The sequence below is a fragment of the Indicator indicator genome, chromosome 40 (genome assembly GCF_027791375.1).
Source record: "Indicator indicator isolate 239-I01 chromosome 40, UM_Iind_1.1, whole genome shotgun sequence".
Lineage (NCBI taxonomy): Eukaryota > Metazoa > Chordata > Aves > Piciformes > Indicatoridae > Indicator > Indicator indicator.
Window position 1 is genome coordinate 278,492 of NC_072049.1, and position 22,128 is coordinate 300,619.

General features: G+C 49.4%; 1 protein-coding gene and 1 non-coding gene across 2 annotated transcripts; both read left to right on the forward strand.

Moving 5' to 3' along the window:
* Positions 1 to 4,453: 4,453 nt before the first annotated feature.
* On the forward strand, positions 4,454 to 21,930 carry KHDC4 (KH domain containing 4, pre-mRNA splicing factor). The gene is made up of 14 exons (XM_054397043.1): positions 4,454 to 4,545; positions 4,688 to 4,925; positions 9,070 to 9,198; positions 9,894 to 9,973; positions 11,171 to 11,223; positions 12,190 to 12,353; positions 12,896 to 13,107; positions 14,109 to 14,169; positions 14,981 to 15,038; positions 15,720 to 15,973; positions 16,824 to 16,979; positions 18,137 to 18,249; positions 19,507 to 19,598; positions 20,590 to 21,930. Exons 1-14 carry the CDS (start codon positions 4,454 to 4,456, stop codon positions 20,787 to 20,789), a joined length of 1,902 nt encoding a protein of 633 aa, XP_054253018.1. The 3' UTR covers positions 20,790 to 21,930.
* Positions 12,681 to 12,811, forward strand: LOC128978994 (small Cajal body-specific RNA 4). The gene has a single exon (XR_008489445.1). It is a non-coding gene; the product is annotated as a small Cajal body-specific RNA 4 (non-coding RNA).
* Positions 21,931 to 22,128: the final 198 nt, after the last annotated feature.

A 22,128-nucleotide genomic window follows, 5' to 3' on the forward strand; every position in this document is an offset into this window, starting at 1 on the left:
TCCTCCCCATGAGGGTACTGAGACACTGGAATAGGTTGCCCAGAGAAATTGTGGAGGCTGCAAGCCTGCAAGTGTTCAAGGCTTTTATAACAGCCTTTAAAAGCAATGCTCTGAGTGCTCACCAGCACCCAGGCTGACTTCCAAACGCCTTTAAGAAAAGCCTCACCACAGTTGTCACCTGCAGCCACAGCTGAGTCATGGAAAATACCTTCAGCCTTAGGTTGTTTTCCTTTGTAATTGAAATGAGCACTGGAGGAATGAGACCTCTCTCCAGCTTTGGCTTTTCTTTCCCAAGCCATGCCTTCATTAAACCTCAGCACCGTGAGACTGACTCCACAAGACAAGCCCTTCTCATCCTTTGGGAAAATTAAACGCACCCGTATCTGAGAACATGGAAAACACCTTTCCTCCCCAGGCAGGGCACTGCACTCCCCTCACCTGAGGCTCCACACACGCAGCTGCGCTCAGTCCGCGCCTCACCTCAGCACCTCTGTGAGAGAAGCTGAAATCGAGGAGCCCCCTCTAGCACTAGCACCCTTAGGAAAGCCACATTGCCGCCTCAATGTATAAAAGCCCACAAACTAGCAGAGATGACACGAGAGGACGGCGCTGGCGGGGCTGAAGGCCTGCAAGTCCAACGTCCCCTCACGCTGCGCCACCACCCAGCGCCGCGGAGCCCGCCCGGCCCCCCCGCCGCAGCCAAAGGGCAGCCGGCCGAGAGCAGAGGGCCGAGTGCAAAGGGCGGCGCGGGGCGCGCCCTGCCGGCGCTCAGCGCTGCGAGCCGTGCGCAGCGCCGCCTCCGCCAGCGCCTCCGCAACGCGGCGCTGGGGTCCTGCGTGTGGGAGGTAGAGGCCAAACCGGTGCAGGTTGGAAGGGGTCTTAAAGATCATCTAGGTTCACCCCTCCTGCCGTGGTCAAGCGCGCCTCCTGCTAGATCAGGTTGCGCAAGGTCCCATCTGACCTAGCTCTGGACGTTTCCAGGCTTGGAGGTTCCACGACTTCCCTGGGCAGCCTGTTTGCAGTGACTCATCGCCCTCCTGGGGAAGGATTTTTTCCTGTCCAATCTGAATGCAGCTTCTTCCAGTTTGAAGCTATTGCCTCTCATCTTGTCAGTCACTTTCCATCTTTTCTGTATCCCACTTCAAATACTGAAAGGCTGCTTCTTGTCACTGGCATTTTCAGACGAATGAGATGCTCAATGACTGTAGGTCTTGGTCAGGCCATCACCTAGATAAGTTATGCCTTTACTTGGCTGAAAAGCAGCAGGACAGGGCACAGGCCATGCTCAGCATTGCTCATTCAACCAAGCTCACCTACCATGGCTTTTGGAGCTCTGACTGACTGCAGCTCATTCCTCAGCGAGCCACAACGCTTGGCCTCTGGCAGCACTGCCTCCACCATGTTCTGTTCCACCTGAAGCTCTTCTCCCAACAGCAGATGTGAGCACAGCTTTGTGACCTCTTAGTCAGCTCAGGGGATCTGGGCTCTGCTTCTGGGTAGAGTAAACATTTTAAACAAAAAGTTTATATTCAAGCTGAGGGTGTCAGAGCTGGACTGACCCCAAAATACACTTTGGGTTTGTTGGTGGTGTGCCATGCAGATGTTAACTGCTATTCTAGTCCAAGCCAAAATGCCTTCCTGAAAACCAGAGGGCTGGGAAATTTGGCACAGTAGAAGCCAAGACCTTTTAGTATGTGAGAGTTGGGGATGTTCAGCCTGGAGAAGGCTCCCTCCAGGGAGGCCTTCTAGTGGCCTTCCAGTAGCTGAAATGGGATACAAGAAAGCTCTGGAGGGACTTCTGACAAGAGCTTGGAGTGCCAGGGCAAGGGACAATGGCTTTGAGCTGGAAGAGGGGAGATTCATACTGGAGATTGGGAAAAAATTCTTTAGAGTAAGGGTGGGGAGACTGTGGAAGAGGTTGCCCAGAGAGGGTTGTGGCTGTCCCCTCCCTGGAGGTGTTCCAGGCCAGGTTAGATGAGGTCTTGAGCAACCTGGGCTGATGGGAGGTGTCCCTGGGCATGGCAGGGGGTTGGAACTGGATGATCTTTAAAGGTTCCTTCCAACCCAAACTGTTCTACGTTTCTACTTATTTTGAGCAGGAAAAGGTGATAGGAAATGGTCTATAACGCGTGATGAATTTTTGAAAGGGTTGCTTGCTCCGCAGGTGCCTCCCTAGCACCCAGACTTGTACAACTGTGTTGATTAACCAATATCGCGGCTCCTTGTGTATCTCGGCGGCTGCACGCCAGCTGAGCGAATCCGTTCGTCTGAGAACCGCTTTGTGAACTCGGGGAAGCCACGGGCCCTGCGCGGCTCCTGCTGTACCCAGGGGGCGCCGCCTAGCTTCGGTCCGCACCGCGCCTGCGGGAGGTGACGGTCTGCAGCCGCCGCCTGCTCCGGCCCCACCGCCGCGGCCTCGGGCGCTCTGCGGCTTTCTCCGCGGCGCTGCGCGGTCCTTGGGCGGTTTCCCGCGGTCAGGGACGGTGCGGGCTGTAATAAATAAAAATGAAATTATTTGTTAATCATATGTGAGGACCCTGACTGTTCTCTGCTTACCCTTTCCTAGACAATCTGTTCAAGCCAAAATGTGCAATAGCCCCTTTATCACCTTTCCAAATCCCAGAGGGCTTCTCCTCACACTGGTAAATACCTGTGGGGCCAGTGACAATAGGTGACTATTGCTGTCGTCAGGGCAGGGGAAGAACGTTTCACATCTTGTCTCCTCTATTCAGACCTCTGCTGATGAGACTGCCCAGGCCAGGGCAGAGCGGTGGGGGAGCTGCAGACCTGACTCACATCAGGAGAAACTGAAGGTCCTGGGAGGTTGATATGGGCTGTGAATACAGCTAGGGAGCCTCCAGATTGGGCAGATTGGATTTGTAGATTCTGTTAGTGCTCTGACAAAGAGTTCCTCATCCTATCTGCTAAATCCTGCAGCCAGTGTTAAGGAGCAGGAAATCTGGGGCAATGAGTGTTTAACTGTGGGGTTCAGACATCAGGTCTCTGAATTTGGGTTGTTCGGCACTTCAACTAGTTCCTGTATCCGACAGACAAAAAGCTCGAGTTCAAATCACAGCAATAATGAAAGCAGCTGAGCTGGGATGTCTAAAAAGCCACTGAAATATGAAAAACAAGATTTAAGGAGTGGATACTAAATATGTAGCTGTTACATAATGTCTATCATATACATTGCTTCCCTCCTCATGGCAAGGAGAAGAGTTTCACTTCACCATTACCCTTGTACTGGCCTGGACAAATCTGCTGTGCCATAGCTAGTGGAGAGTTTAAAATTCCTTGACTTTAAAATGTAATGAACCATCTACTCCATCACAACAATAATTGTTTTCTACATATTTCTTACCCATAAAATACGTATCTAATCCGAAGTCTTTGTAATAAATAGAAATGGAATTATCTGTTAATCACATGATGTTAAGTTGAAATGATGTTAGATTAATAATTATCTTTTAGAATCATAGAATCATAGAATCAAGAAGGCTGGAAGAGACCTCAAAGATCATCGAGTCCAACCTGTCACCCTGAACCTCATGACTATCTAAACCATGGCACCGAGGTGCCACGTCCAATCCCCTCTTGAACACCTCCAGGGATGGTGACTCCACCACCTCCCTGGGCAGCACATTCCAATGGCCAACCACTCTCTCTGTGAAGAACTTTCTCCTCACCTCCAGCCTAAACCTCCCCTGGCACAGCTTGAGACTGTGTCCTCTTGTTCTGGTGCTGGTTGCCTGGGAGAAGAGACCAACCCCCTCCTGGCTACAACCTCCCTTCAGGTAGTTGTAGAGAGCAATGAGGTCACCCCTGAGCCTCCTCTTCTCCAGGCTAAACAGTCCCAGCTTAGACAGCAATGAGGTCACCCCTGAGCCTCCTCTTCTCCAGGCTAATAGCTTAATAGTGGAATGTAGGTTGCTTTGCTTATTTGCCAAGACCTTGTAATTAAACTACAACAGACAGCCTTGTGTATCATAGGCAACTTTGTGTATCTGTCAAAGTCCTGTATTCTAACATTCCTAAGCCGGATCCACGACTCCTTGCTGGATATCTACGCATATGCAGAATGATAAACTGGCTCCGAATATGCAGAACAAGCGATAAGGAACTGAAACAATGCAAAGAGACTGAGATGATGCTGAACTCCTACCCTATAAAAGGAGTCTATACGATGCTGTCAGTTGCGAGCCGTGGAGGAACAGGAGATTCCCCCGGCTGCCCAGCGCTGTTTTTGCTCACGTACCAAACCAAATAAAACTTTAAATTTAACCACATAAAATTGGAGCGGTCGTTTTCTGTCAATTACACGGGCCTTTCGCTAGGAGACAGTCGCGGTTAGGAGACAGTCGCGGTTCTCCCCCAGGCAGGGCTGAGGGGACATCGCCGCGGCTCTCCGCCGCAACGGCCGGAAGGGACGTCTGGAGTCGGCCCGGGGCCGGAAATGACGCTGCGGGAGGCGCGGAGGCGGCGAAGCCCGGCCGGAGCCATGTCAGCAGGTGGCGGAGGGCAGCGAGACAGCGGGGCCGCAGGCGGGTGAGGCTTGGGCCGCGGGCGCCCCTGGAGAGAGAGAGGGACCTCGGTGCGGCGGGGCCGAGGCGCGGCGGGTCCCGAAGCTGCCGCGGAGCAGCTGGCTGGGGGGCGGCCGGGACTGGAGGCCTCTCTCTCTCTCTTCTAGGCGCCGCAGTAAGTGGGACCAACCCGGCCCAGCCCCTGCCTTCCTTCTGCCCGGTACGGCGCCGCTGCCCGGGCGCCCCTTTCCCGGCGGCGGAGATGGCGGCTCCGCTGTGGCAGGTTCCGAAAGCTCCGCAGCCCCTTCGGGAGCGCTGGACGCGGCCGCGGCTGTTGCCGCGAAGATCAACGCGATGCTGATGGCCAAAGGGAAGCTGAAGCCGGCGCCCAGCACGGCGGACAAGGTGGGGGTCTGGAGGGTGGCAGCAACAGGCATGGGGGGGATGGGAGGCGGCGGTTCTCACGGCTGTTTTCTGGTGATGTGCGACGTTTATTTGTCTGAATAGCTCAGAACTGAGACGAGAAATGATGCAGGTGCGCTTTGGGAAGTAACAGCAGACAAAACCTCTTCGTAACTTTTTTTTTTTCCAGTTGACCAAGCCAGAGGCAGGGCTGTGAGGCCTCTTAGAATCATAGAATAGAATCATAGAATCAAGAAGGCTGGAAGAGACCTCAAAGATCATCGAGTCCAACATGTCACCCTAAACCTCATGACTATCTAAACCATGGCACCAAGTGCCACGTCCAATCCCCTCTTGAACACCTCCAGGGATGGTGACTCCACCACCTCCCTGGGCAGCCCATTCCAGTGGCCAACTACTCTCTCTGTGAAGAACTTTCTCCTCACCTCCAGCCTAAACCTCCCCTGGCGCAGCTTGAGACTCTGTCCTCTTGTTCTGGTGCTGGTTGCCTGGGAGAAGAGACCAACCCCCACCTGGCTACAACCTCCCTTCAGGTAGTTGTAGAGAGCAATGAGGTCACCCCTGAGCCTCCTCTTCTCCAGGCTGAACACCCCCAGCTCCCTCAGCCTCTCCTCATAGGGCTTGTGCTCAAGGCCTCTCCCCAGCCTCGTTGCCCTTCTCTGGACATGCTCCAGCAATTCAACATCTTTCCTAAACTGGGGGGCCCAGAACTGGACACAGTACTCAAGGTGTGGCCTAACCAGTGCTGTGTACAGGGGTACAATGACCTCCCTGCTCCTGCTGGCCACACTATGCCTGATGCAGGCCAGGATGCCATTGGCTCTCTTGGCCACCTGGGCACACTGCTGGCTCATGCTCAGGCGGCTGTCAACCAGTACCCCCAGGTCCCTTTCTGTCTGGCTGCTCTCCAGCCACTCTGACCCCAGCCTGTAGCTCTGCATGGGGTTGTTGTGGCCAAAGTGCAGCCCCTGGCACTTGGACTTGTTGAATGCCATCCTGTTGGATTCTGCCCATCTGTCCAGCCTGTCAAGGTCCCTCTGCAGAGCCCTTCTACCTTCTAACAGATCAACACCTGCTCCCAGCTTGGTGTCATCTGCAAATTTACTGATGATGGCCTCAATCCCCTCATCCAGATCATCAATAAAGATATTGAACAGGATGGGGCCCAGCACTGATCCCTGGGGGACACCACTAGTGACAGGCTGCCAGCTGGATGTGGCACCATTCACCACCACTCTCTGGGCTCTGCCCTCCAGCCAGTTCCTAACCCAGCACAGTGCTGCTGTCCAAGCCACAGGCTGACAGCTTGGCCAGGAGTTTGCTGTGGGGGACAGTGTCAAAGGCCTTGCTGAAGTCCAGGTAGACTACATCCACAGCCTTTCCCACGTCCACCAGGCTGGTTACCTGATCATAGAAGGAGATCAGGTTGGTGAGGCAGGACCTGCCCTTCCTAAATCCATGTTGGCTGGGCCTGATTCCTCGGCCATCCTTCAGGTGCACAGTGATTGCCCCCAAGACAATCTGCTCCATGATTTTCCCTGGCACTGAGGTTTCTTTAAGGTTTAACCAATCTGTAGGAAGATGATGAAGTTTTTTTTTTCCAAAGTATTTTCTAAGCAGTACAGCTGATGTAAAAACTGCTATGTAAAACAGCCTGTTTAAAACAGATATCCAAATTATCTGCCCTAGGTAATCCTGCTTTGGCAGGGGGGTGGTTGGACTCGGTGATCTCTGGAGGTCCCATCCAACTCCCACTATTCTCTGATTCTCTGCTTTAAAAAGTTATCAGTAGGAGCTGAACATCCAATCTCTGAACAACTTGGTCAGCTTCTGGTCAGTCCTCACCTGGTGGTGAAGGGGCTGGAGAAGAGGTCTGGTGAGGAGCAGCTGAGGGAGCTGAGGTTGTTTTGCCTGGAGAAGAGGAAGCTGAAGGGAGACCTCATTGCTCTCTGCAGCTCCCTGAAAGGAGATGGTAGTAAGGTGGGAGTTGGTCTCTTCTCCCAGGTGACAAGTGATAGGGTGAGGGGAAATGGCCTCGAGTGGCACCACGAGAGGTTCAGGTTGGGTACTGGGAAAATGTCTTCAACAAAAGTTGCATCAGGCACTGGTCCAAGCTCCCCAGGGAGGTGGTGGAGTCCCCATCCCTGGAGGTGTTTAAAAGACCTTTGAATGAGGACCTGAGGGGCATTAGTCTAACAGCTGTGTGCAAGCAGATGTTAGGTTATGGTTGGTCTCTTCCAACCAGGGATTTCTCTGACTTTCTGATGATTTCAGAGTTTTTAGCAGGTGAGGTTTAGTAGCAGGTGGTGCTTTGATCATTGCTCTCAGCAGCCCTGGGTGCTGTTACACATTGTTTGCTGCACCGTGGTGTCTGCTTCTCAGTGCTTAGCAGCCATCTGAGGATATGAAACTTGCAGCATTGAGCAACGTGGCTTGGCTTCAGGTAGCCTCCATAGCCATTCTAGATGGGAGTGAAGTTTGTTTGCTGAATGGCACACCTGAAAAATGGAAGATGTTGTAAATGTCTCTTGCTTCCATGTCACTTTTTTCATCCTTAAGTTCCATCTGGTGTCATTCTGGCATCTCGTGACAAATTGTATTGCTGGGGGAACCATTTACCAAGTTAATTAATTAGCAGATGGAATTGTTTTGGGGTTTTTTGTTTGATTTTTTTTTTTTTAATTGCATGTGCTGCTTTTGATAGGAAATGCTCAGTGATGACATTTCCAGAGGAATTAACTCTGATGGCACTTCAGAGTGTGAGCAAAGAGAAATTAAGGAGCCTGCAGGTTGATGAAAGTAATTTTTGTTAAGGGTGGAAGGAATGGAGCTATAGAATGTGTGCAGTGTATTAGCTGCTGGAGTGAGCCCAGAGGAGGGCCACAAAGGTGATCCAAGGGCTGGAGCACCCCTGAGGTCACGCTCTGAGGGAGCTGGGGGTGTTCAGCCTGGAGAAGACCCCAGGGGGATCTCAGAGCTGCCCTCCAGTAGCTGAAGACATCCTACAGGAGGGCTGCAGAAGGACTTCTGATGAGGATGTCTAGAGACAGGACAAGGGGGAATGGTTTGAAGCTGAGGGAGAGCAGGGTTAGACTGGAGCTGAGGAAGATTTAGGTCCTCCTTCAGCTGCCTCCTGGCTCTCAGGCCAGTGCTGTGCTTCCTGTGCTATTTCTGAGAGTGGATTGATACTTTCTGGATGTTCCTGGAAGATTTGTGCTGCTGAGGGCCATGGGTTAATGGTTGGACTTAATGATTTTAAAGGTCTCTTCTAGCCAAAATAATTCCATGGTTCTCTTGCTCTAGTGTCTGGCTTGATGTTTGTGTCCCCAGAATTGTTTCAGAATTCTTAGAAGGATGTACATGGAAAAGCTCCAAGGTCTTAGCTGTAACTCCCAGCTCGTGTCCTGTCTTCTGAATCTGTCGCTCTGTGGCTTTTTCTTTCTCAGCACTTAGATTCTGACACAAAAATGTGGATTCATTTACATCTTGAACAGCAATTCTAAACTGTGTGTCTGGGAAGCTGAGAGAGCTATGAATTAGATGTTTCATTGCTCTCAGATTTCTGTCAGAGACGCCTTGATTTCCATTTGAGCAACTTTACTGCTTGCTTTTACATCTCTTACAGAACAGAAACCTTAATTACTTGTTCTATTAAGATGTGCTGGAGAGAAAACTAATCTCAAACCACTACATCTTTTTATTTGGGCTCGAGGTTATGAAGAAGTAGATGAGGGCAGATTCAGGTTGGATATCAGGAAGAAGTTCTTCACTATGAGGGTGGTGGAACATTAGAAGAGGTTGCCCAGGGAGGTGGTTGAGGCCCTTTCCCTGGAGGTATCAAGGGTAAGACTCAACGAGGCCCTGGGCAACCTGATCTAGTTGGGGGTGTCCCTGCTGACTGTGGGGAGGTCAGACTGGATGACCTTTGGAGGTCCCTTCTGGCCTGGACCACTCCATGATTCTATTAAGTAGTAGACACCATGAGCTTCCTGCTAATATCTGTAAAGCTTTTGGGTTCCACAGGTGGAAGATAATTCCCCTCTAGAGTCCTAAGGGTCACTTTGTGGGTTACATAATTTCTCTCTGCTTTCCAACTGCTGGTCTTTTGCAATGGTTGTGTTTGAAGCTGCAGGCTCTGGGAAAAGGTCCAGCTACAAGCAAAAGCAAAGATGACCTTGTGGTGGCAGAGGTGGAAATCAATGATGTCCCCCTCACGTGCAGGAACCTGCTGACGAGAGGACAGACTCAGGATGAGGTAAGTTCAGGATTTGCAGCTGGTTTGTTAGGCCTGGAAGCACATTTTGTACCCATTAGTAAAGTTTTGAAAGGAGCTTGCAATAAATTAAATTCAGAGGTGGTTTCCTCTTTTGCAAAAAGTACCTGAAGGGACTCCAGGAGAGGTGGGGAAGGGATTATGGACAAGGGCTTGGAGTGACAGGACAAGGGGCAATGGCTTTGAGCTGGAAGAGGGGAGGTTGAGGGTGGAGATGAAGAAGAATTTCTTGACAGTGAGTGGGGGGAGACCCTGGAACAGGGTGTGCTCACCCCCCACCCCCCCAAGAGTTGTCCAAGGCCAGGCTGGATGAGGCCTTGAGCAACCTGAGCTGGTGGGAGGTGTCCCTGCCCATGGCAGGGGGGTTGGAGCTGGACAATCTTGAAGGTCCCTTCCAACCCAACCCATTCTAGGATTCATTCTATGATTCTGTGAACCCCTCTGGTGTTTTCCAGAACACTTTGATTGGTAGCTTAGTGGTTTGTTCAGTAAAATATCCTGTGCTGAGGTAAGGTAGCAGAACTCTAGTGTCCTTTAGCAGGCACCACTCATTTTTCTAGCACTTTATTAATGGATTCTGGCCTTTTTATACCCAACAGGGCTTAAGCCACTTCATTTTCAGTGTGTGTGCTTTGTTTGTTGTTGGCAAACCTGTCACTGGGGTTTTTCAATTGCAGATAAGTCGACTGAGTGGAGCAGCTGTTTCTACTCGAGGAAGATTCATGACTGCAGAAGAGAAAGCCAAAGTGGGACCTGGGTTTGTATTTCTTTTTGAAGGTTTCCGCCTTTCTTTTTTCCCCCTCATTGAGTGGCTAAGTGGTGGGGGTGGGGGTTTGTTTTTCATGAGCAGCATCACCTCTGTGTGCCAGAGTGGATGAAACACTGAGTGATTTGAATGTGTGCTGTCAGGAGTGTGCAGAGCTGCTTTCTACCTGCTTAGTGATGAGAGGGTGAAAATAAAATTGTGCTGTCACCAAGCACAAATGTGGCAGGCCAGGCTGTGCTGAACCACTTCTGACTGAGTAGTGTCACAGGATCATAAGATGTCAGAGGTTGGAAGGGACCTCTGGAGATCCTGGGGTCCAACCCCCTGCCAGAGCAGGAGCATGGAATCCAGTGCAGGTCACACAGGAACACATCCAGAGGGGTCTTGGAAATCTCCAGAGAAGGAGACTCCACAAGCTCTCTTGGGAGCCTGTTCCAGTGCTCTGTGACCCTCACAGTGCAGAAGTTCCTCCTGTGCTGTAGTTTATATCCATTGCCCCTAGTCCAGCTTGGGGCTGGGAATTCAGGAATGTCTCTAAATTACAGATTTGAGAGGCAAATTGCTGCTACTTTTTCTGTCCATCCTTTGCCCCTGGTCCCATCACAGGGTGCAACTGAGCAGAGGCTGTCCCCTCCCTCTTGACGCTCAGCCCTCAGATATTTATAAACACATATTAAATCCCCTCTCAGTCTTCTCCAGACTAAAAAGCTCCATTTTGCCAAGACTGCTGAACACATCAGACAGTTTCCAGGCCCAGACTGTCAGGGTGCTGGACCACTTCAAGTAAACTGTATTCCTACCCTGAAAGGTTGGACTAGATGATCCTTGAGGTCCCTTCCAACCTGGTATTCTATGAATCTATGAACTCTCCTATGAATCTATGAACTCTCCAGTCACAAAGAGGGACAATATTTCACAACATTATCTTTTTGGTTAGTTGAACTTCCATGTGGACAGCAAATTAACTTTTAACTTCCATGTCATCACGTGCTTAGCTTCCTGAATCTCTTTCGTTTTGCTCCTTCAACGCTGTGTGCTGCTCAGTGAGTTTGTCTTTACTTCCCTCTTGGAAGAACATTTCAAATCTCTCTGCAGACCTATGTCTGGGTGACTCTAATGTGGTTAGATTGAATCCATGGCTGTGTGGTCTCTGTGGACTTAATGGAGTATTTGACATTTCCTTTCCAGAGATCGTCCTCTGTACCTCCACGTCCAGGGTCAGACACGGGAGCTGGTTGACAGTAAGTGCCTGAAGCATTCTGGTTTGTCTCTCATCTGTGGTAAAGGGGCTTTGTTACCACAGAATCACAGAATGGTAGGGGCTGCAAGGGACCTTGAAAGCTCATCCAGTCTAACCCCCCTGCCAGGGCAGGGTCACCAAGAGCAGCTCACACAGGAACACATCCAGGTGGGTTTGGAATATCGCCATAGAAGGAGGCTCTACACCCTCCTCTCCAGGCAGCCTGTTCCAGTGTTCTGTCACCCTCACAGGGAAAAGATTATCATGTTTCCATGGAACTTCCTGTGCCTCAACTTCCACCATTGCCCCTTGTCCCCTTGGGCATCACTGAGCAGAGCCTGGCTTCATTCTCTTGGCACTCAGCCTGCACATCTTTATCAACATGAATGAGGTCACCCCTCAGGCTCCTCCTCTCCAAGCTACAGAGCCCTCAGCTCCCTCAGGCTCTCCTCATAAGGAAGATGTTCCACCCCCCTAATAATTTTTGTGGCTCTGTGCTGGGAGCTGGGGGTGTTGAGCCTGGAGAAGAGGAGGCTCCAGGGAGGCCTTCCAGTACCTGAAGGGGGTTACAAAGAGGATGGAGAGAGACTGTTTACAAAAGCTTGTGGTGACAGGACAAGGGGCAGTGGCTTCAAACTAGAGCAGAGCAGATTTAGATTGGATGTTAGGAACAAGTTCTTTACTATGAGGGTGGTGAAACACTGGAAGAGGTTGCCCAGGGAGGTGGTTGGGAGCTATCCCTGGAGATATTCAAGGTGAGGCTGGACAGGGCCCTGGGCAACCTGATCTAATTGAGGTCGTCCCTGCTGACTGCAAAGGGGATTGGACTGGATGAGCTCTGGAGGTCCCTTCCAGCCCAGCCCATTCTGGGATTCTATGAAATTAACCAAACCATGCCATGACTAAGTTAATGTGGACAGTTGGCAAGGGCTGAAAGAGAAATGAACTTTCCTGTTCCATCACCTAGGAGCTGTTAACCGAATTAAAGAGATCATCACTAATGGAGTAGTGAAAGCAGCCACAGGTTCTAGTCCAACCTTCAATGGAGCTACAGTGACTGTCTATCATCAGCCAGCTCCTATTACTCAGCTGTCTCCAGCAGTTGGCCAAAAACCTTCATTCCAGTCAGGGGTGAGTAATTAATTCATGGGAATTTTGTTGCATTCACTGGGTGCAAGATTTGCCTGTTCCAAAGCATGTCTGTTGTGTTCTGCTTAAGAAAACAAACAAAACACCCAACAAAACCCCAGCAGCAACAACAAACACCCCTTCCCCCCCAAGCACCCCTTACCATTCAAAAAAACCCTCCCCCCCCAAAACAACATCAAAATCCCAACCCACCAAAAAAACCCAAACCTCACCACAACAAAAAATCCCCAAACCAGCAAAATGAACACCAGGGCCAGAAAAATAAAGGAAGAAATAGATCAAACCAAACCAACCTTGCATGTCATAAAAACTGGAGGACTGCTCAGGCTGAGTCTGATGAATGAGACTCAGGTGGCAGTGGCCTCCTAAAAGAAAAGGGATGGAGAGACCCAGTCCTGCTTACAGAAGAGCAAAGGACTTGACTGTGCCATCCTACACTCCACTGTTTGCACTGAAAGCAAAGAAATTGTCCTTGTCTTTCACTGAAACCCAACCTAAATTAGCTTTGACTGTTCCATTTCCAGATGCATTATGTCCAGGACAAGTTGTTTGTTGGTCTGGAACATGCTGTGCCTACATTCAACGTGAAGGAGAAGGTGGAAGGGCCTGGTTGCTCCTACTTGCAGCACATTCAGATTGAAACAGGAGCCAAAGTTTTTCTCCGTGGGAAAGGCTCAGGTTGCATAGAGCCTGCGTCGGGCAGAGAAGCTTTTGAGCCCATGTACATCTACATCAGGTATGGCAAGGGGGTGCTAAATGTTCTGCTGACCAGTCATGGGTGCAAAGTCATGGTTAGTCTGTTGGGAAGCTCTTTATTCTGATTGACTTCATGCCCATGGAAGAAATTTGGGCCCTGGTATTTATGTTTTTTTTAATAGAGGTCACCCTGTGGTGGTAGGAAGTGAAATGCAGCCCTGGGATGGGGAGACACTGGCACAGGTTCCCCAGGGAGGTGGTAGAAGTCTCATCCCTGGAGTTTGTGAAACCCAGGCTGGATGTGGTTCTGAGCAACCTGAACTAGTGGGAGGTGTCCCTGCCCATGGCAGGGGGGTTGGAACTGGCTGAGCTTTGAGGTCCCTTCCAACCCTGACAATTCTATGATTCTAAATGCAGTAAAATTGGTTTCTTTGGGGGCTTGGATGCAATGAGAGCAGGCCCATAGAATCCAGTGCAGGTCACACAGAAACACATCCAGAGGGGGCTGGAAACTCTCCAGAGAAGGAGACTCCACAACCTCTCTGGGCAGCCTGCTCCAGGGCTCTGTGACCCTGGAAGAACAGTAAAGAAGTTCTTCTTCATGTTGAGGTGGAACCTCCTGTGCTGGAGTTTCCATCCATTGCCACTTGTTCTGTCCCAGGGCACAAGTGAGCAGAGGCTGTCCCTGTCCCTTCCTTCCTGACACTCAGCCCTCAGATATTTATAAACATTTATTAAATCCCCTCTTAGCCTTCTCCTCTCCAGACTGAACAGCCCCAGGTCTCTCAGCCTCTCCTCACAGGGCAGTGCTCCAGTCCCTTCCTCATCCTTGTACCCTCTGTTGGACTCTCTCCAGCAGATCCCTGTCCCTCCTGAACTGAGGAGCCCAGAACTGGATGCAGCATTCTAGATGGGGCCTCACTAGGGCAGAGCAGAGAGATCTGACAGCAGATTGATGCTGAAAGAAGTAGCTCCCAGATTTGGTTGCAACATTTGTGCTTATGAGGTTTTTTTGTTGTTTCTTTTTTTATGTGTTTTCAGTCACCCAAAGCCAGAAGGTTTGGCAGCTGCTAAAAAGCTGTGCGAGAATCTGTTGCAGACTGTGAGTAGCTCTTACAAACAGTAGAGATTTCAGAGCCTGTTGTAGCTTTCACATGTGCCTGGCTAATGATTATTTGTTTGTTTTTTTTTTTTCATGCTCTCAGCAAAACTTTCCCTGTGTTCTGACTTCTGAGTTTTCCCTCCCTAATTCTTATACAGTGAATAAATGTTTCTCAGCATGGAGCTGCAGTAGTGGGGAGGGGAAAAAAAAAGGCAAAGGCTTCCCTGAGCAGGACTGGGAAGGAGGTGGGAGGCCAGGGGGTTGTCTGACTGTATGCAATCAAAGGAATCTTGCCTCTTTTTTTTTTTTTTTTTTTTTTCCCCTGATAGCTGCAGTTCCCTTGCTTTAGCTTTAAATGTTGCCCAGTTACTGTCTGTTTTCTTTTTTCCCCTAAAGTGATTGCTGTACCCCAAAAAATGTCAGAAAATCTCTGATGTGTACACACTGAGAATTAATTTCAGCTTCTCTTATGTGACTGCAACAAAAAAAATCCTGAGAGTTTTTCTGGTAGTGCTGCTGATTAAGTTAGGGCTTCAAAATCTCTTCTTTAAACCAAGATCTGGAAGCTTTTAGATTCTCTCTTTCTGCTCAATTATTTCATTTGCCACTCTTCCCTGGCAAAGATTAGCTTGGATTTGACACCAGAGATCAGCAGGGGTCGAGTTGGTGAGGTGCTGTTTGCAGGTTTGCTGTTTGGATTAGTGTTGTGCACAATATGTTCTGTAATCAAAGTCCCTTTTCAGTTTTATAGGGGTGGAAAAAAAAATTAAAAGAGAGATTTCTCTGCTTGATCTTTGAAATGTCTTTGTAGGTTCATGCTGAGTACTCTCGATTTGTGAATCAGATAACCACTGCAGTGCCCTTAGCAGGTAAATGTGAGCAATGAAGAAGGCTTTGGAGCTGCTTTCTGCAGAGCTGGACTTAATTTTGTGGAATTTATTTACTTGTTGGAAGTCTTTTAAGTTCTCCAATTAAGGAGGAGTTTGGCTTCTTTTACATTTGGTAATTAAATTGGATGGGTTTTAGGGATCTTAATTGAATTTAATCACAGCATCATAGAATTGTTTGGGTTGGAAAAGCCCTTAAACCCTGGGCCCAAGTGCCATGTCCACAGGTTTCCTGAACACCTCCAGGGATGGGGACTCCACCACCTCCCTGGGCAGCCTCCTCCAATCCCTGACCAGTCTTCCAGTGAAGAAATTCTTCCTAATACCCTCAACCTAAACCTCCCCTGGCACAATTCCAGGCTATTTCCTCTCTTATCACCTGATACATGGGAGAAGAGCCCAACCCCCACCTCCCTCCAGCTTCCTTTCATGGAGGTGTGGAGAGCAATGAGGTCTCCTCTCAACCTCTTCTCCAGGCTAAACACCCTCAGCTGCTCCTCACCAGCCCTGTTCTCCAAATCCTTCCCTGGCTCTCTTGCCCTTCTCTGGCCCCGTTCCAACCCCTAAATGTCCTTCCTGTAGTGAGGGGCCCCAAACTGACCCCAGGATTTGAGATGTTGCCTGTTTGTTGACTCTTCTTTTTTTCCCCCTTTCTCTCCCCAGGCTTCACGCAGCCTGCTGCCATCAGCAGTGTCCCCTCCCAGCCATCCTATTACCCTTCCAATGGGTATCAGTCTGGTTATCCTGTTGTGCCCCCTCCTCAACAACCAGTTCAGCCCCCATATGGTGTACCAGGCATAGTCCCACCTGCAGTGCCATTAGCACCTGGAGTCCTGACAACGCTCCCCACAGGAGTGCCACCTGTGCCAACGCAGTATCCAATACCTCAAGTCCAGCCTCCAGCCAGCACTGGCCAGGTACTGCCATAGATTGTTCATTCCTCTGTAACTGGCAACTTACCAAGCTGCTTCTTTGCTAATAATATTAATTAAAAATAGTAGTTCCAGGTGGAGAATTTTTATGAGGGTTTTCTGGTTTGGTTAGTTGTTTGATTATTGCTTTGCTGATGCTTCTGGCTAAGCAATTAAATTCCTGCCATGGCTGCTTCATGATGCAGTTCTCATGCATAAAAGGTGTTTGCAGGGGGGGCAGTGGCTTGTTTATGAAAAGATTGTAGAGCTGTAGAACCCTACAACTGCTGAGGTTGGAAGAGACCTTTTGAGATCATCCAGTCCAAGCCCTCACCCAGAGCTCACAATCTCACCACTGCTGCTAAGCCACTGCCACCAAACCACTTCCCTCAGCACCACATCCATGTGGCTTTTATACCACTCCAGGGATGGGGACTCTTCCACCTCCCTGGACGCCTGGGCCAGTGCCTGAGAACCCTTTCTGGGAAGAAACTCTTCCTCATGTCCAACCTGAACCTCCCCTGGCATAATTTGGAGGCTGTTTTTCTCTTGTCCTGTCACTTGTTGCAAGGCCAACTCCCACCTGGCTCCGTTGTAGAGGTGGTCCTGGGCTGTGATGCAGCTGTGTAGATGCAATGATTTTGAGTTCCAGGCAGTGATGAGTCTGAGGTGGGAGCACTCTATGCATAAAATCCAAATTTTTATCTGGAGTTGTAAATTTCCCTTTAGCTTTTCTTAAGCTCTGCAAAGAGAAACTGGTTGTGTGTTCTCCCGAGTATGATTCTACACTGAGTTACTGCTTTCCATGCATATTACCAAAGGGTTTTGTGTTCTGTTTCCAACTTCTTCATGCCAGAGTCCACTGAGTGGTCCTTTCCTTCCTGCTGCCCCAGTCAAAACAACCATGCCAACTGGTACCCAGCCCCCAGCTCAGCCCCATCCCCAGGGTCAAAAGAGACGCTTCACCGAGGAGCTGCCGGATGAGAGAGAATCAGGACTGCTGGGATATCAGGTGGAATAAAATCAGCAATTTTACTTCATTCACCAAAATGGGGCTTGGCTGGAGAGAGAGTTCTGGTGGTTTTGTTTTCCTAGCACAGTTTGTCAGCAGTGGTGTAAGGCTTAGCAGGTGGCAGCAGTTGTTAGGAAGCAGGGAGAGACCACACTGAGGCTTCTTTGAGTGGATGCACTGTGCTCGAGCCACAGCTGACTGGGTTTGTGGGCAGCTTGGCTTTCCACCCCCTCAGTCTCTCTTGAAAAGCAGTGGTGCATGCAGCTCAAAGAGGTGACAACAGTGTGCCACTGGTTACCTTCAGAGGGAGATTATTTGGGGCTTGGTTAGGTTTTTTGGGTGCTCTTTGAGGAGTGGGAGGGAAAAGCAGTGATAACTTCCAGATTTTCCTGTTTACCTTGCAGGTTGCATTTGAGAGGATTTCAAGAAGCCTAATTTTAAAGGCTTGAGATTAATTTTTTTTAATAGCAAATATTAAACTTGATTTCAGTGGGGCTCACTTTGGGCTCTTCAGTGGGGCTCACTTTGGGCTCTTCAGTGGGGCTCACTTTGGGCTCTTCAGTGGGGCTCACTTTGGGCTCTTCAGTGGGGCTCACTTTGGGCTCTTCAGTGGGGCTCACTTTGGGCTCTTCAGTGGGGCTCACTTTGGGCTCTTCAGTGGGGCTCACTTTGGGCTCTTCAGACTCATATGTGAGCAAAAGGAGTTTCTGCAAACATATCTCTGCCACACTCCTGCTCAGAGCCTGAAACCCTTAACAGCTTTGCCTAGAGACAGTAAGGAACTGCCTCATGTTGGTACCTTGAGCAGGGCTAGCTGTGGCATGAGGTCTATACAGCACTCAGAATTAGCTGGCTGAGGAGGGAATAAGTTGATCTGTGAAACCTAAGCAGCTCCCTTTACTGCCCTGAACTGCTACTGCTGAAAAGGTGGAGTAGGTGCTGAGTTGTCTTCCATATTGTTTGCTCAGGCCTGTTTCTTAGGTCACCCTCTAGCAGTTTTTTAGGAGAAAGCTGTTGTTTGGCAGCAATTAGTGGTTTCTTCTGGTAGTTAACAGTGTAGGCTGTGAAAAGTTGGGTTTCCTGTCGTTGTCATTAAGGAGCTATAGCTTGTGTTGTAGCTGTAGGTTTGCTAATGCCATGTGTTTTTCTGCTCATAGCATGGACCCATTCATATGACTAATTTAGGTACAGGCTTCTCCAGTCAGAGCGAAATCGATGGAGCCGGATCGAAGCCAGCAAGTTCCTCAGGAAAGGAAAGAGAGAGGGACAGGTGGGTCATGGAAAAATGATCCTCAGCTCTTCTGTGGTTCTGATGGAAAGCTGATTGCCATGTCTGTTGCTTTGAGATGGAAGGGACCCTAAAGAACATCTAGTTCCAACTCCCCCTGCTGTGGGCAGGGACAGCTTCTGCTAGATAGGTTTCTCCAAGCCAAATCCAAGCTGGCCTTGGCCACTCCATCCCTGGAAGTGTTCACAGCTTCACTGGGCAGCCTGTTCCAGTGCCTACCCTCACTGTAAAGAATGTCTTCCTAATATTTAAGTCTAACCTCTTTCATTTTGAAGCTCGTACCCCTCGTCCTGTCACTACACTACCTGCTAAAAGAGTCCTTCCCCATCTTTCTTTTAAGGACTGGAAGGCCCTCCCTAAGGTGTTCCCAGGCCTTTCTGTTCCCCAAATCCCTCAGCCTGTGCCCACAGGAAAGGTGTTCCATCCCTGTGATCATCTTTGTGGCTTCCTATTGGCCCATTTTCCTCTGTGTTGTGCTGAGGACTCCAGAGCTGCCTCAGTCCTGCAGTGGGGGAGGCCTCAGCAGGGCACAGCAGAGGGGCAGAGTCCCCTCCCTGCCCCTGCTGCCCTCACGGCTAGGGGGATCAGCCCAGGGCACAGTGCTTGGTGCGAGCTCATCTCCAGTTTTTCACTCCCCAGCACCCCAAGTTGTTCTCCACAGGGCTGCTCTGCAGCCCTTCACCCCCACCCTGTGCCCATATTGGGGGTTACCCCAACCCAGGTGCAAGATCTTGCACTTGAGGTTGAACTTTGAGGTTTGCATGGCTCACTCCCCAAGCCTGTCCAGGCTGCACCACTCAGCTTGCTATCACCTGCAGGCTTGCTGAAGGTGCCCTGTCTGTCACTGACAAAAGACATTAAACAGTCCTGCTCCCAGTATGGACTCTCAAGGGTCACCACTTGTTACTGGTTTCCACTTGGATATTGAGCTGTTGGCTGTAACTCTTTGAACATGGCCATCTGCCCAACTCCTTTCCCATCAAATCCATTTCTGTCTGATTCAGAGGTAAGGATGTGGGAGGGCACAGTGGTGAAGGTCTTTCAGAGGTCCAGGTAGGTGACATTTGCTCTTCTCTTACCCAGTGGTGCAGTCACTTCTTCACAGATGGCCACTGTGTTAGTCAGGCAATTAAAAGTTAAACTCAGGTGGAGGACTGGGTTCTGAGTTTGTTAATTGTCACCTTTGATTCCTGGCTTGTTTTTTTTTTTAACAATAATGGCTTGGCTTGCTTTCAACAGGCAGCTGATGCCTCCACCAGCTTTTCCTGTCACTGGGATGAAATCGGAATCTGAAGAAAGAAACGGTGCAGGGTCTTTACCAGGCAGCCATGGTGAGTGCAGTGCATAACAGACACTTGAAAGTCCTCTTCTCTCCCAAACGACTTGGCACTGGTCTTAACAGTCCTTTAAATGGGTGATTTCACTTGGATTTGATTGTTTTTGTCTTGGCTGTTCTTTAGAGTGTGGTGTTGGAAGTGAAAAGCAGGTCCCACTGCACTGCCCTCCGTTCACTTCTGTGCCCTGTGGTTGTGCACTTTAACTAATGTCTGTGTGAGCGAGGAGAGTAAAGCCAGCTGGTTCTGACCCTTCAGTCAGCTGAGGCACAGACTCTCCTGGGCTGGTTTGGAAACCCAGGTGGTGGCTCTGCACTGAGGACTGTTGGTGGGAGCTGTGTTTCAGGTGTGGATTTACAGACATGAGTTATGTCTGCAAACAGCACAGGTGCCGGCAGGCGCAGCCTTTCGTAGGGCTCTCACGCAGAAGGTATTTGCAGCTTGTGACCTTTTTTGTTATTTTTTTAACTCTCCTTGGTAGTTCAGTGCCTTTCCAGTCCACAGGTACCTCACCATAGGCCTCTCTTAACCTTAGTTTTTCTGCAGTCTTGGTGCAGGAGGCTGTGCTTCTGTTAGCTCTGTCGCGCTGCTCGGGACGCGTTTGTCTCGGGGACGCTGCGGTTGCCGTGGCTCAGAGCCCGTTTGCTAACTTGACCTTTTCTGTGTGTTTCTTTTCTTTTTTCTTTTCTCTGTTCTCTTACATGGTTCTGATGGATCACAATGTGCTGTTGTTGCTGCTGCTGTTTCCTGTGGCCTTCGACCTTGGATGACCATTGCCCTTGTGACCTCAAAATGGTGTCCAACTAACTATTTACAATTAACATCTTTTTTTTTTACTATTATTATTGTTGTTATTAACTCATTTTTGGGACATTTTATCTCTTGATTTTATTTTTTTTTTAAATTATTTATTTCCTTCTTGGGGGGTTGTGGGTTGGGTTTGGGGCTTTTTTTTTTTTTTTTTTTTCTTCTCCCCCCTCCTTCCTAGATCATCAAGCTAAGAAGATGAAAACTACAGAGAAAGGCTTTGGATTAGTGGCATATGCTGGAGATTCATCAGATGAAGAGGAGGAACATGGGGGCCATAAAAACGCAAGTAGCTTTTCACAGGGATGGAGTTTGGGGTACCAGTACCCTTCCTCACAGCAAAGAGCTAAACAACAGATGCCATTTTGGATGGCACCATAAGAGCTTCAAAAGAGGGGTTTTTTTCATTCAGTTTTTCCCCCTCCCTCCTAGCAATAATTGCATGTAGATTGCAGAATGGACTTTGCAAACAAGGCATTGGTTTTACATTTGCAGAAGCTAAAGCGTTCAGCATTTTCCCCTTGAAAGGGCTCCATTTGGTTTTAAAATCCTGAGTTCTGCAGTGAATTTGGCAATCACAAACAAACAAAGAAAAAAAGAGTATTTTGCCAGGGCTTGTCCCTTATCCAATGGGGGAAGGACTCAAAAGAGAAACTTAAGGAAGCCTTTGGCAGTCTGTTTCCCATTTTTCCAGGGTAACTTAAAAGTCATTCATGCTGACCTCATTCTACACCTGGTGTTTGTGGGTTTTTTTTATTGAGTGCTGCTGCTGTCAGCCTCTGTTTGCAGTCCCATTGAGCTCTTGGTGACCCCAGCTTCAATGTTTGGACTTTGAACAAAGGAAAAGGATTGCACAGTAGTTCTGAGAAACATGAGGATCATACTTCCTACAGCTCTTCATTGGTTTTTACTTTAAGCATCTCCTGTAACTCAGCTTTTTTCTCCTAAAACGTGTTTTTTTACTAACCCCACAACTTCTCCTTCTAGCTGGAAGTCAGGGCAGGGGGAATGCTTGGTGGCTTTCATCTTGCCGCTAAGCCCCAGGTGCTCTTGGCACCTTAGCACTGTTCCTTCAGTCAATCCCTGGATTCACTCCCATCCAGCAGTTGGTTCAGAACTCCTGACTCCTTGTCAGGTTTGCCCTCATCTCTTAACTCATTCACTTCCTTGGTTCTATCCCTTCTGTTTCATGGTGGTTTGACAAAGAAAAGGCAACAACTGGCTCCCCCCACACGGCACCCGTGGCCTGAGCACAGCTGCTGCTCTTGCCTCAAAGCATGGAAGTGGAACCTGGAAATAAGTTGTTGGACACGAACTGCACCTTGGGCTTTTGTGGTGGGACAGCCTCTTGCAGAAAGAACTCTTGTATGGAGAAGGGACAGATGGGACTGATGACGTGCTGGTCAGCTTTGGGCATGGGAGAAGTCGTTTTAAAAAAGAAGGGAGGGTGCTGCTGCTGCATACCTCCAGACCTTGCTGGCTTACTTGTACAAATGTTGTCTTTCCTATATGTTGTAAATAATGAGGATTGTACTTTCATTATAAATAAATGTATAAAGATTCTGCTGCAGTAGGGAGTTTTTTGAGGTGCGGGTCCACGAGAGAGGTGGGGCTTGAGCTCTTCAGCTAAGAAAAAGATGAGAGGACCTCGAGTTGAGGTTGGATATCACAGGGAGCTTCCAAGGTCATCTTTTCCAACCCCACCTCTCCACAGGAAGCA

What these genes read in the sequence shown, in the direction of transcription:
- KHDC4 (XM_054397043.1), top strand. Translation starts at nt 4,454, where the DNA reads ATGACGCTGCGGGAGGCGCGGAGGCGGCGAAGCCCGGCCGGAGCCATG. An exon ending in AAAGCCAAAGTGGGACCTGG is followed by an intron (nt 9,974 to 11,170) that starts GTTTGTATTTCT and finishes TTTCCTTTCCAG; the next exon opens with AGATCGTCCTCTGTACCTCC. An exon ending in CTCCAGCCAGCACTGGCCAG is followed by an intron (nt 15,974 to 16,823) that starts GTACTGCCATAG and finishes TCTTCATGCCAG; the next exon opens with AGTCCACTGAGTGGTCCTTT.